General features: G+C 39.6%; 1 protein-coding gene and 2 pseudogenes across 1 annotated transcript; 2 read left to right on the top strand and 1 right to left on the bottom strand.

Annotated features, from left to right (window-relative positions):
• Positions 1 to 4,324: 4,324 nt before the first annotated feature.
• LOC120165712 lies at positions 4,325 to 6,386 on the top strand. The gene has a single exon (XM_039175173.1). It carries the CDS (start codon positions 4,755 to 4,757, stop codon positions 6,153 to 6,155), a length of 1,401 nt encoding a protein of 466 aa, XP_039031104.1. The 5' UTR covers positions 4,325 to 4,754; the 3' UTR covers positions 6,156 to 6,386.
• On the top strand, positions 6,236 to 9,206 carry LOC120165718 (annotated as a pseudogene).
• A 106-nt stretch (positions 9,207 to 9,312) lies between these two features.
• On the bottom strand, positions 9,313 to 11,633 carry LOC120165716 (annotated as a pseudogene).
• Positions 11,634 to 14,293: the final 2,660 nt, after the last annotated feature.

Genomic DNA, 14,293 nt, shown 5'->3' with positions numbered 1-14,293 from the left:
TAGACCGACAGCCACCGCCCTGCGGAACACATTCGCGTCGCAGGCATCGATAGATTTTGTTTTTTATTATATTTGTATTTACTTTATTTTGTTAAATTGTAATTTTTTTTATTTCTCATTTAATTCTTACTTTATTTTGTTTTTAAAGTATTTCAGTTCGTTTTTTATTACCATTTAATATCAATTATTGTAATTTGGTTATCATTTACCATTTAATACTTATTGTTATTAGTTTGTTAAAATTTAATGATTGTGTTTGTTTTTTAATCTTCATCGGTGATTATCAAATGACATTAACTTGAAGTAAATGCAAATTAAAGTAGAAGAATTATTATTTGATAATAAAATATATCATTTCCTCATCAATTGTTACTTGATGACAACAGAAGTGGACATGTTTTTCTAGTGTGTCCTGGGTTTCTACAATGCCCACATCTTCTGTCTTGTCTAGATCTTTCTCTAATATCCATATCGCAATGAATTCGATTGGATTTTGGACGACCACGCTCCCTCAATAAACTCGGATTTGGTACAATCGGAAGCCAATCTTGAACCTCATCAGGGTCTTTGTCATTACCTATGGGGGGAAACTCAAATTCGTATACCTTAAAAACTTCAGATAATAGGTATACGGGATCCACAAATGGTTATAGTCTTGATGTGTGTGCGAGCAAGCTGCTATCACATGAGAGCATGGATACTTCAGAGCTTGAAAAAACCCGTAGTCGCACGTTCTGTCCCTTAGATTTACTCTTAACGACACATCTTCAATCCCTTGAAGAGGTCGCGGTAAATCTGTGACACGAAACATTTCATGCCTTCTAGAGAAGCTTGTTCCAGACATTCCATTTGATGCAACAATTTTTTTTCTGTAGATCTGCAACTAATCTAGGGAGATAGACATGACCGCCTTGCATCCAGGTTTGAGCTTGTCCGCCGAGTTTCGCAAAAAACGCCCTCAAACGAAAATATGTAGTCTTTACCAAAGCCGCTACAAGTAAGTGACGTGTACCCTTTAAGGTTGAATTGATTGCCTCTGCCAAGTTGGTCGTCATGTGTCCATATCGATATCCACCATCATATGCGTTCGTCCACATTTCTTTATCGATGAGGGTGATGTAATCATATCCTTCCTCGTTCTTCGCCCGCAACTCTTGAAACATTGATTCAAACGTTCGAGGAAGTAGTTCGTAACCTGATCAAAAAATATATAACTTACTAACTTGCTGTCTTTGCAAAATTAAAACGATTGGAAGATAACAAACTTGCTAAGTTTCACTTACCCATGCACACAATTAATTGACGCTCATCATTCTTCTTGTACCTTCCATGGTAGTTCGTGGCAATGTGTTGAAGACAATACCTATGTTGGACAAAGGGTGGTTGCCACATTGGACCCAAAGACTCCATTGCTGCTTTGATCCCAGCTCCGCGATCTGAAATGACACAGATGTTTTCCCTCGTGATAACATGTGCATGTAAATTTCAGAGGAAAAAAGCCCAAGAAGTTGTATCTTCTCATTCGACAAGAGCAAAAGCAACTGGAAGAATGTTGCGATTGCCATCTTGGACAACTGCCAATAATAAAACTTGTTTGTATTTTCCATACAAGAAAGTCCCGTCGATCTGGACCACAGGCTTGCAGAATTTGATAGCATTAACGCACTGTGGGTAACTCCAAAAAACCCGGTAGAATTGGCATCGATCGCGAAGAACTCGATCATTATGGTATGCATAGGAGGTTTCGAAGTCCACAATTGTCCCAGGATTCAACGTTCGCACCAGCCTAAACCAACCTGGAAGTTCGTTGTAAGATGCATTCCATTCGCCATGAAGTTTGACAATGGCATTTTGTTTTGCCAATCAAGCTTTTTTATAGGAGACAGTGTACCCATACTGCGATTGTATAGCTGAAATCAACACTGCAACAGCTATATGAGAGCTTGCTTTGACCATGGGCATGATGGCTTGGCATATCACTTCAGAGTCCAAGTTGGGATGATCTCGGTTGACCCCTCCAACACAACATGTGTGAGGACCGTTGTATACTGTTAGTTCTCATCTGTTATTTTTCCTCTTCCTCTTCGATACGCGAACCATCCAATTGCATTCGTTTTCGCGCTGGGCACAGTAGCATACATATTTTTCGGTCGTGGAGCGGTCTACTCTGGACTGAACAGAATTACGAATATTGTAATTTTTGATAGCCATCATCGCTTCTTCTTTGCTTGAAAACTTCATGCCTAAAGATAACTCACCATTATTTATTGATGAGTAATACCCATAGTTACCGAGATGAGGCATATCCGCAAATTCTGGCCCGTACATTGCACCATAATCAGCTTCATACATGTGTGCAGAGGGTCAGTTTGTTCCACATTTCCTGGAATTTCATCATCATCGGAGTTGAATTGCGGTGATTCTGGGTCAATGAACAGTCCAGTCTCAGCACCATCCGCACCAGGCTCACGAAGCGGTTCTCTGGTGGAGATGATGGTTCCTCCATGCTCTCCACATTTAGGTCAAAGAACCTACTACTTGCACGCCTTCCCCTTGAACTGGAAGGCATATCGATATTGAGATCGAAAAAGCTCGCAGTCGAATGCCTCCCCCTATAGCTTGAAGCCATCGCGTCAAATGGAAACTGCACAGATGGTTGCATCGATGACATCCATATTAAGGTCAAAGGGATTTGCAGATGAATTCCTTCCCCTTGAACTGGACGCGATGTTGCCATACGGATTGTTCGTCGACCTACCTTGGTACATATCGTAAGGAGTTGCGGATGAATGTCTCCCCATTATGGCATTAAAATCATTACATATTACTGTTGTCGGGCTGTCAACTTGATCAACTTGTTCAGTCAGCCCATAGTAGGAGCTTAATGATTGACCCCGAACAACACACACTTGAACAAAATATGCATACATCTCAATAACGGCGTCTGAATAATTACTTTGAGCTTCAACCATCATTTCAACATCATCATTGTTCGAAAGTTCGAACGCTGTATAAGTTAATGGCAACAATGATGTTGGAAATCTATATTGCAACGACGACACTCTTCTACTACTTCCAACATGAATCTTCCTCGAAATCTTCGTTATAAGCTCCTCAAGAGTTATGTTTCTCTTGAATGATATTTTAACACACTCATTTGATACGAAAACAACACCGGTTTCATTTTCTCGAATTTCACCATCATAATAAACAATAGCTGAAAGTCGCGCCATTATTTGAGTTTAAAAGTGCGGCTCTATTATATCTGGAAAAAAATGAAACAAACCTGATTTAATAAATTATATATGAACGAACATATAACACAATAAAATTTTTACACATCAACGTAAATAAATTAAATAATATAATTTAATATTATTTCCTGCACCGCAAAACTATTTCGACGTATGCTCCCGCTTTCCAATTTTACAAACACAAAAATTAATTGAAAATAATTAGTATAATATTTTTTTTCAAATAATCATAATAAACAATAAATAAAAAAATTATAACAAAATTACCTTATAACGAAAAATAGCACGAATTTCTAAATAAAATATGAGAAGATTGCCAGAATTATTGACTCGTTGACGGAATTGTTGTATTAATTTATAAGTTGAGAGGAGAGATGTGAGAAATTAACCGACGGAGAATGGTATTTATAGCGAGGAAAGTTATACAAAACGCGGTACATGCCCCGCGCTATATAAAATTATGTCAGGAGTAAAGGTATGTCACGATACCTGCCCTGCGCTATACAAAATTATTAGGAGTAAAAGTATAGCGCGGTACCTGATCCGCGCTATACTCTACGTGGCGTATAGCGTGCTGCAGGGGCCGTGCTATACCCACGTGGCGCCAGCTCACCGTATAGCGCGGTGCAGGGGGCGCGCTATACCTCACGTGTCACTAAATCATCGTATAGCGCGGTGCAGAGGGCGCGCTTTACTGCTAAGGGTATTATATCGAGAAATATAATCTACCGATTTTAGATCTAATATTACTGGTCACCAATGATATATCAAAAAAATCGTCAATAATCTAACAATATCTAAAGATAATATTTACATTTCTAATAATATAATCTCAAAATATTATTATTGAGGCTGGAAATATTTATCAATCAAGAGGAGAATGACATTTAATTCTCCATTCTCGATAATACGAGATGAATTGAATCAAACACCCCTTACAAATTAGAAGATCCTATAGTTGCCACGTAATCGAAAAACACTACCTCTGCTCTCTTTGACCCCACAGTCATTAACTCGCCTGGACGCAAGTGGTGGGAGATTCAGATCTATCACGTTGTTGCTTCAGCTAAATTACAGCCTTCACACTTCACTTCACGCATAACGCATCTCCTCATTTGAGAAAGAAACCCTCACTTAAAAGTTTTTATTTTTATTTTGTTTCGATCAAAAGTTGAAAACTCAGATTTGCGATTTGAAGCTAAGTTTATCAAAGGATGTAAAGATTTAGTCTTGGGAGATGTTTGCAGGGGGGGAAATGGATCGAGTTCTGTTTCAAGTGAAGTCAAGAAAAAGGGTTCCAATGAAGGTATGGTTAACTGCTCAAAGATCAATGGGTCTCCTCGTGGGTGGAAATCACACATCCTCCAGGTTTTGCACTCGCTAAATTTGTTCTTCTTCTTCCCGTTGGCTTCAATTTCTCTTGGTTTCCTCATTTTAGTAGATTAAAAACAACTCTCCTTTTGATTATTGGATCTTTCTTCCTGCTACTTGAAAAGCACCATGGATTTTAAGACCTTTAAGTCGATCATATTTCGTGGGTCTTTTGGGAGGCGTATCCTTTTACGTGCTTTAATGCTTGCTGCTGCTTTATCGATTTTTCCTTTGCTGCAATTCATCTCTGGGGCAGATCCAGGTATCTTGTATACCCTTTCTTCCTCAGAAGGTTGTGCTATTGGACCTCGTTCTTCAAGCTACATCATGTTCTCCAAACTTTGGGGTTCATTTGGGTCGGTTCAATGCGAGCAAAACATTAACTTGACAATCAGCGTGGTTAAAGAGCTGATGGGGAAGCAAATGTTGAGTAACACTGCGAGAGCTCTTTGTGTTGGTGAAGGCTCAGTGTCGGCTGTTATGGCATTGAGAGACTTGGGATTCTCTGATGTTACTGGGGTTTACAGGCACCCCTTTTTCTCTCTCAAGCACAAGAGATTTGGTTATGAGCTCGATTACGTTGACAATTCTTATGATTTTGTGATCTCTAGGGACCTAGATAAGGTTTCGGCCCCTGCTATTCTTGTGCTCGAGATTGAACGCGTTCTTAAGCCCGGTGGAATCGGGTCCATGCTTGTTGGTCCTAGTGGTTCCGAACCTACTAACTTGATCCGGAACGCTACTCCGGTTTCGTCTTTGCTGAAAGCTTCCACTGTTGTTCACGTTGATTATGTGGACAATTTTACATTGATTGTATTCAAGAAGAAACTCGGAAACACCACTTACTTCGAGCAGTATCGGCTTCCGGCCGATTGCCCGACTCTGGCAAACACCAACGATATAATGGGCAACATTGAGCCTCTTTTGGAGGAGAAACCGGTTGGATTTGGAACAAGTATTGCTTATTTGCCTGAGCTCGTTAACATATCTGATAAGCAACGTTTGGTGTATATTGATATTGGAGCTGGTGAGCATTTGAACTCCAATGTTACGGATTGGTTCTTGCCGTCATATCCCATGGATCGCAAGGCCTTTGATGTGTATTTCGTCGATCATAATACTTCGGTGATGCTATCCTATGTTAACAAGCCTGGTATCAACTTCGTTTACTACCCGGGCCTTGCTGGAAATAGAGCTTCAATCGATCCGGGAAATAAGGTTTCCACTGATATTGATATTATCGATGATTCAGATCCATTTGTTGAAGATGAAGGATTCAACTTCCTTCTCTGGATTAAAGAAACTGTCCAACATGCAGACTTTGTGGTTCTGAAGATGAATGCAGGAGCAATGGAATTGAAAATACTCTCGGACTTGTTCGAAAGTGGAGCCATATGCTTCATCGACGAGCTTTTTCTACACTGTTCGGACCGAATTGAAAACGGAGGAGTGGTGAAGGGAGACTGCATGGATCTCTTCAAGGCCCTTAGAAGATCTGGTGTTTATGTCCATCAGTGGTGGGGAGATTAGAGACACCATTAAAATGGTGGAACTGTGTCTTTTTCGAAACGAGTAGGTCTGCGTACTAGTCTTACGTTGTTATTATGGTTATGGTGGTCAATTTCCCTCATCTTTCTGATAAGTTGAGAGGGAACTGCTTTGTGTGGTTGAGCGGAAAAATAAGCGACCACTAATGTTTTTAGCTTTTGCTTGAATAAAAAAGCTCACACATTATTTGTGTGGGTATTGCCTAGTTTCTTTTTATGTCAAGTTTTTGCAGTGAAGTCATTCAAATGGTGCAAACACGATTGCAGTAAAGCTAAAGAGTGAAACATGATTTTAGAATATCTTTGATTTCTTTCATATAGTATATACACAAAAAATACAAGAATTATACACAAAATTTGCGGTTACATTGCTAATTCAATGAACGCTAATAAAGGAAATGTGGGGGGTTAGTTACTTCAAACATCAGAATTCTATAGAAAAACTGGAAACTAAGCGAGTTTTTGTTTATAATAAAGCTAAAATGATGATTATAACAGGTTGGTGATGATCAAGGCCAACATACTGAATCCATTTTCATTAGCTCAATTTTACAATGTGTTGGTAGAAACTGGAATTTACAGAGAAAGGTCAGAACTGGAGATCAATTTAAAAAGGCTCCTCACTAACCAATTCAGTACAATATAGAACAAAAACCCAGTAAAGAGAAAAGTTCCTCGCTAACAAATTCAAGAAAAAAGAAAGGGAATTAATTACCTAAAAGCCGGCTGGTGGTGGCCATTACAGAGACGGAAGTGATGGCGAAACTGAAGTGTGAAATACGAAGAAAAGGGCTACCTTTGGTCACAGGCATGACTTGAACGTCCTTCATCCTCACTCTAGCCTCTAGGACCATGCACCGCAGTCTCCGTCAACAGCGGAGCCTCCACCGGTGTACCGCCAGACGGCTGACGTTCATGGTTTCAAATTTTCAAGATAGGATTTTCAATGATTTGGGAGAAACGAAGCTATAATTCGGAAAGGGGATAATGTCGATTAATGTTCTTCCTTTTTTAGGTTCTGTACATCTGGACTTCCTAGTGATGTTAACATTAACATTGGAGAAATGTCTTTCCATCTCCACAAGGTGTGTTATTTCAGCTGTATTTTGTATTTGAAATGGCTGCTGTTTTTCAAGGTAAGTTGATTCGATAATGGTTTGTTTCGATAACGATTTGCAGTTTCCGTTGCTTTCGAGAAGTGGGATGCTAAGGAGGCTTATTGAAGAGTGTTCTACTGGTGAATGGTGATGGAACTAGTTTTAGTTTGAGGCTTGATGATTTACCCGGTGGTGCCAAAGCTTTCGAGCTTATATCCAAGTTTTGCTATGGTGTTAAAATTGAACTCAAAGCACACAACGATGTTAGTGTTCGATGTGTGGCGGAATACCTCGAGATGACTGATGATTCCGGAGACGAGAATCTCGTTTTGCAGACGGAGTCTTTCCTTGGGGAAGTACTCTGTACTTGGGCGGATTCGATTAGAGCTCTTAAAGCATGTGAAGAAGTTATGCCATATGCTGAAGAACTTCACATTGTGTCGAGGTGCATCGATTCGTTGGCAATGAAGGCTCGTGAGGATCCAAGTTTATACGACTGGCCTTTGGAAGGACGTGAGAGCAAGCAGAGTCCAGAACATACTGGCTTATGGAACAGAATATTGACCCCGACCAGAACAAAATCTACGGGGCGATGATTAGTGGTACGAAGATGTAACGTTCCTCAGTTTACCGATATATAAAAGACTGGTTTTAGCTATTGAATTAAGAGGCATGAGGGCTTTGAACATTGCTGCATCTGTGGTACACTATTCTAGGAGGTATCTTCCCTTGATGAATTTAAAATATAGCTTGGACGATGTGAACCAGCGGACGAAGATACCAAAACCTTCGGAAGCCTATCAGAGGGCTCTCCTGGAAGAGATTGTATGGCTAATTCCTAGCATGAAGGGAGTCACATTCGTCCAATTCCTCATTAGATTGCTTCATACGGCTATGGTACTGCATGCAAGTCCTTCGTGCCGAGAAAATTTGGAGAAGAGGGTCGGAGTGCAGTTGGATCAAGCTTCACTTGTCAACTCGCTCATACTGGATATGAGTTATTCCGAGACTCTTTATGATATTGACTGTGTTATGAGGATTCTCGATCATTTCCTGTTAGTAGAGCAGGCTTCAGCTATAGTGACTCCGGCTAACATAGTCAAGGAGGGGCAGTTAACGAGCGGATCTGATTCATTACGGCCAATGAAAACAGTGGCCTGTTTGATAGACGAATTTTTGGCAGAAGTAGCACTAGATGTTAATTTCAAGCTTCCCAAGTTCGAGACACTTGCTGCTAGCATCCCCGATTATGCAAGACCACTCGATGATGGCCTCTATCAATCAATTGATTGAAGGTCGTATTATCTCCTATGGCTGATTTCAATGTTTGTTAATATGAGTTAAGGGTACGAGACCTGGATTCGCTTAACATAATCCACAATTTGTAGGCACATTCATGGATTACAGATGTTGAAAGAGAGCAACTATGAAGATTGATGAATTGTCAAAAGCTCTCAATTGAGGCCACCACATGCAGCTCAGAAAGAGAGGCTACCACTTCGAGTGATCGTCCAAGTACTCTTCTTCAAACAACTACGAATACGAACATCAATTTCAGGATGGTTCTTTGAATCTGATAATCTCGAAAACTCAGTAAAACTTAATGAAAACTTAGGACTCAAGGAAGATGAGTCTCATCCAAAAGGCTCTACAGAACACGTGCAACCGATGACAGAGAGGACGATGTGAAGCATAGAGTTTCCGAGATCGAAAAGGATTGTTCGAGTATGAAAGAGGAGATCCCAGAAGCTCGTGAAAACCAAGAGCAGTTGGAAGAATTTCCCTAGAAGGTTAGGATTTAATAAGCCACAATCTTGTTGTTTGAAAAGATCAAAGCCTTCCGATCTGAGGGCAACCTCATCATCCGTACCGTAAACATACAACAAAATTGGGAAAATATTGAGGTGGTGGTACCTGCAGCTTTGAAGGTCAATTAATAAAAAAATCTGTTTTAATTTCTGGCATTTTTATCATGATAGCTTTTGATGTTATATAAATACAACAAAATCTCGACACTTTTCAGATTTTTTCATTAGTAATCGATTTTCGCGACGTTCTAGCATGGTAGAAGGTCCTTTGGTGGTGGTATAATAGATTCTTCAGGTGACTTCCCATTCTCAACAACGAAAGCCATCTTTAGACCCCACATTGTATGCGGCTCCAGGTGACAATGCATAAACCAAACACCTGCATATATTGTGTGATAAGCCCGAGTAAGTTCAATAAGCCAGTATCGATCAATAGGGTAGTTTCTGCGAAAATTTACCTGGATTATTGGCTCGGAATCGTATAGCTGTCCACCATCCAGTTGGCACTCCAACTGTATTTCTCTAGGGAGAATCGACGAGGTTGAACTTTGCAGGGTCCTTGGAGGGATTGAAGTTCCCCATGCCAGTTCCGACTATGAAATAATTGAAACCGTGAAGATGGAACGGGTGTGACTCCTGTTATACCAACTCAATGGTGGAATTGAAAGCCACCTTACTGAGCCTTGTTCCCAATGAAGTGCCAAGGTTTGCCGTAAGTGGTGCGCCAGTGTAGTTAAATGGAACTGGAGGTCTGTCAGGGAAGTTGGTTTTGAATACTCCTTAGATGTTGAAATAATGAGCTTGCAGAAGTCCGACCTTTGGCATCACAAAGGTAACGTTGTTCAATGAAGTTGTGAGTTGTGTACCATTTTGGCAACTTGGACATGGATTTGCCCCCAAACCAATCGTGTAAAACAGACGGCAGTCGACTTTAAGTGGGACGTTTGCGGGTAATTGTGAGGTATTAGGCTTTTAAGTCTTGTTATAGCTCGAGGCGACGTGGGTGTTGTTTGTTGCGGGTAATTTGGGCATGGATGGGAGAACTGTGTTCGGGATGCCCTTGTAATGTAGGACCCCAGCAACAGTTTTGTTATCAACAGGAACTGGTGCATCCATGAAAGGCCTGGCTGCCATGAAGTATCGACTCGGAGGCTGATCGGGTTTGATTAGAACATTGTTTGTTTGACTTGGCGCGATTAAGATAACTCTGGTTGTGAAGGGCTTGGTGTAGACTGCATCAATCTCTACCACAGTCATGTTATGGCCTCCAATTGAGAAAAATAGTTCATCGTTGAGTGCAGCATTGATGATCCGCAACAGGTAAGTTTTGCGAGCCTCAACGTCCACTGTTAACGTATCTAAAATCAAAACAAGTCACGTTGCTTAACATTAGAATACTGCTTGAAGATGAACATTTCTTAAAAACTGTTTTCTTTCTTCTGATCTACAGCATGAAGCTACAGCTTACGTTTGATGAACATGGAAAGAGAGGCCCCGGTTTTCCGTTAATCATATGAGCATCGGAAGTCGGCGGTGGTAGCCCCAACTTATTGGCTTGGTTAATGAGTGTTTCGACGTCTGAATTCCACCATTCCCCTGCATATAAAACTTGTTCTCGTTAGGCACTCCATTTCTCCATATCAAAGAACTCTGAAAAGTTAGTGACCTTAACCAGTTACAAACCTAGTATTATCTTAGTTTCTCACAAGGTTGAGGAAATGGAAACATTGTTCCTTCTTTTGGCATAATGGCAATGGCGCCGTAAACCGTAGCTCGTAGCCACAAAATATGTGCCTGCCACCACAATGTTCCTCGTTGTCCGGTGACATTAAAGTCGTAGGTGTAGCTATGTCCGGTCTTGAAGGGGCATTGTGTTATGTATGCAGGTCCATCGGCCCAACCATTGCGAAATTGCTTTAAGCCATGCCTGCATATGAACAAAAACTATAACTTGATTCAACCATTTCCACTTGTATGTGTGCATGTAAATGACATACCAATGAATGGAAATGTTATATTGTGCATAGTTTTTAACGTTGACGAGAACTCGATTGCCTTCTCAAGCATAAATGGTCGGTCCCGGAAACCTTCCGTTCACCGTGACAATTGGTTTTGCGTGGCAAAGCCTGCTCACATTCTTGACTCTAATCTGAACCCAGAAGAATAAACAAAGCAGTATAAAGAGTTATAGAAAGTCCTTATCCATTCATTGCAAAAGAAAATCATTACAAATCCAGAACATATGAGGAAAAAGAAAAACCCCCACATCAAACTGATACTTCCTCACAGCAGCTTCAGCTGGAAAACTCAGAAACCAAGAAAAACAGAAAACGCAGAGAAAAAATGACCCAAAGTAACTATCAAGCTGCATTGCCATTTTTCAAACGCTTGTGATTTTGGCAGAGAAAAGCATTGATACTTAGAGTGCTGAAAATATGAGGTAGGTTAATGGAAATTGCTGGTAGTTAGGCGCTGATTTCATTATGCTAATAAAGCAAATACAAGGGCTACACAAGCCTTGGAAGCAACAGGTTAAGACGTTGAGATATCCATGTATTGTCTGTTATATGTATATAAAGATGAAATAAAAATATGGCAATCTTCAAGAAGCTAACTTGATATTGATTATAAGAATTTGTGGTTAACAGCTTGGCATAGCAAGTCACCAAAAGCTTTTGCATTGCCTTAACAAATTAATATTGTTGTGGAATTCGGGTTAATTTCCACCAATAATAACAAATTCACATTTGAAAACTATTATCTAGGTGACTAGTGTGAAAACGATTGTACTAAAAATCACACCAAGGTAGATTCCAGGAAAGAGGAGGGGTCACAATGGTCCCTCTTAAAACCCACTTTCCTTAGACAGAACTACCAAGACAAGTAATTTTAATAGGACAATAATTAAGAACAAATATACCCGACAATAGCTATTAAATAGAATAGACATAAAGAGAACACCAAAATTTAACGAGGTTAGGCCAAAATTATGCCTACCTCCTCGAACACTACTAAAATAATATTTCACTAGTAGATGAAATATTACAAAGAGAAAGAAAGAATACAAATAGCCTTTAATATAGAAGAAGGTTTATATTTGTGGGATGCTAAACTAAGGAGGAGGAGGATTTTATTTATAACAAAAGAATTTACCCTCCTCCTTATACAAAACCAATGTGGGATATTTGCAAAAAACCAACAAATCTCCACCTTGGCAAATTCCACACACGTCTCTAAAAAAATCCAATCTTCAGTAGTGTTTGCAAATTCATCTTTCAATTTGTAACAATATTGACCAAGTCTAAACAATGTTTAAACTTGACCGCAGTTACCACTTTTGTCAACATATCAGCAGGATTCTCAGTGGTCCGAATCTTCTGGATTATGACTCCACCTTCTTCTAGAATCTCTCGTACAAAGTGATATCGAACATCGATGTGCTTCATCCTTGCATATTAAACTTGGTTCTTTGCTAAATGAATAGCACTCTGACTGTCACAGTGCACTTTTATGTGCTTTTGTTCCATTCCCTTTATGTGCTTTTGTTCCATTCCCAATTCACCAAACAACCCTTGAAGCCAAATTGCCTCCTTCACAGCCTCTGTAACTGCCATATACTCTGCCTCTGTAGTAGACAAAGCCACTGTTGACTGTAAGGTGGACTTCCAACTATGTGCTTTGTGTTCCATTCCCAATTCACCAAACAACCCTTGAAGCCAAATTGCCTCCTTCACAGCCTCTGTAACTGCCATATACTCTGCCTCTGTAGTAGACAAAGCCACTGTTGACTGTAAGGTGGACTTCCAACTGATTTGGTGCTTTTGTAAATGTAAACACATAACCAGTAGTTGATCGACGCTTGTCCAAATCACCTGCATAGTCTGAATCACAATACCCAACTACACACTGACCATCTTGTTTGTCTTGCTGAATGACCAAACCAACATCTACGGTGTTCAGAATATACCGTGGAATCCATTTCACAGCTTCCCAATGCTCCTTTCCAGGATCATGCATATACCTACTCACAACCCCAACTGCCTGTGAAATATCGGGTCTCGTACACACCATTGCATACATTAAGCTACCAACAGCACTTGCATACGGAACCTTTGACATGTATTCCCGTTCTGCATCATCCTTAGGTGACATGGATGCAACGTGTAACACCCTTAACTCATATCCGACCCGAATACAAGTCCGAGGTGTCATATTGACTTTTCAAAACCTTGACTCTTATAGAAAATCACGTGAATTTTTAAAACTTTTATTAAAACGAAATACATTAATTTACATAAAACCATAAAATACAAAATCGATCAGAGTATTCGTAATTAACACTTATTACATGCCCACATTCTATACATAACCAAGTACATACTTTGTCAATTACTTCTGATCTGATCTCTTAGTAGTATTGTTGTCCGTGCTACTTCTATTTCCACTTTTCTTGATTCTTTGTACCTACGTGTAAATCACTTACACGCTAAGTCATAGACTTAGTGAGGCAATAAATGAATATGCAACAATAAACTTATGAATGTTCATACTTACCATTGGATCATGACATTTCAAGATGCATGTATCTATCACACGATAACATATATAATCATATAATAATACACATACGAAACTTACCTTCTTGTATCACTTTCACTTTAATTCGGTATTTTAATTGCATTGCCCATGTATATTATTGAGAATAGAGGTATGTGAGTGCATTGAGGTTGTGCACTAATGCTGTCACCATAGCTCGTATCAATTCCCTCATGGGGCACCGAACCTTAGTTTAGTATTCGTCCCGAAGGACCACGATCCAGAGGTCACAATATAAACTGCTCATATGTGCCTTTAAACATATGTAAACTGTTCATATGTGCCTTTAAACATATGTAAACTGTTTATATGCCTTTAAACATATGTAAATTGTTCATATGTGCCTTTAAACATATGTAAACTGTTCATATGTGCCTTTAAACATATGTAAACCCTCGACTCTTGGCATTCCAACTACACCTATAGTTCTCATATCGTATACTATGGGCATTATTCTTATACCTTTCATATCACTTGTTCTTTCTTTTTGTCACATACCACATGTATGTGTAATTATATATTTCATATCATATCACATGTATCACAAGTGCATACGTTCACGTAGATCATGTAGCTCATATCACTTAATTCATATCATGTTCTCATATCACATATCATAT

The sequence above is a fragment of the Hibiscus syriacus genome, unplaced genomic scaffold (genome assembly GCF_006381635.1).
Source record: "Hibiscus syriacus cultivar Baekdansim isolate YM2019G1 unplaced genomic scaffold, ASM638163v2 tig00111588_pilon, whole genome shotgun sequence".
Lineage (NCBI taxonomy): Eukaryota > Viridiplantae > Streptophyta > Magnoliopsida > Malvales > Malvaceae > Hibiscus > Hibiscus syriacus.
The sequence above is the reverse complement of the archived record's forward strand: the minus strand, read 5'-3'. Positions and strand labels throughout refer to the sequence as shown.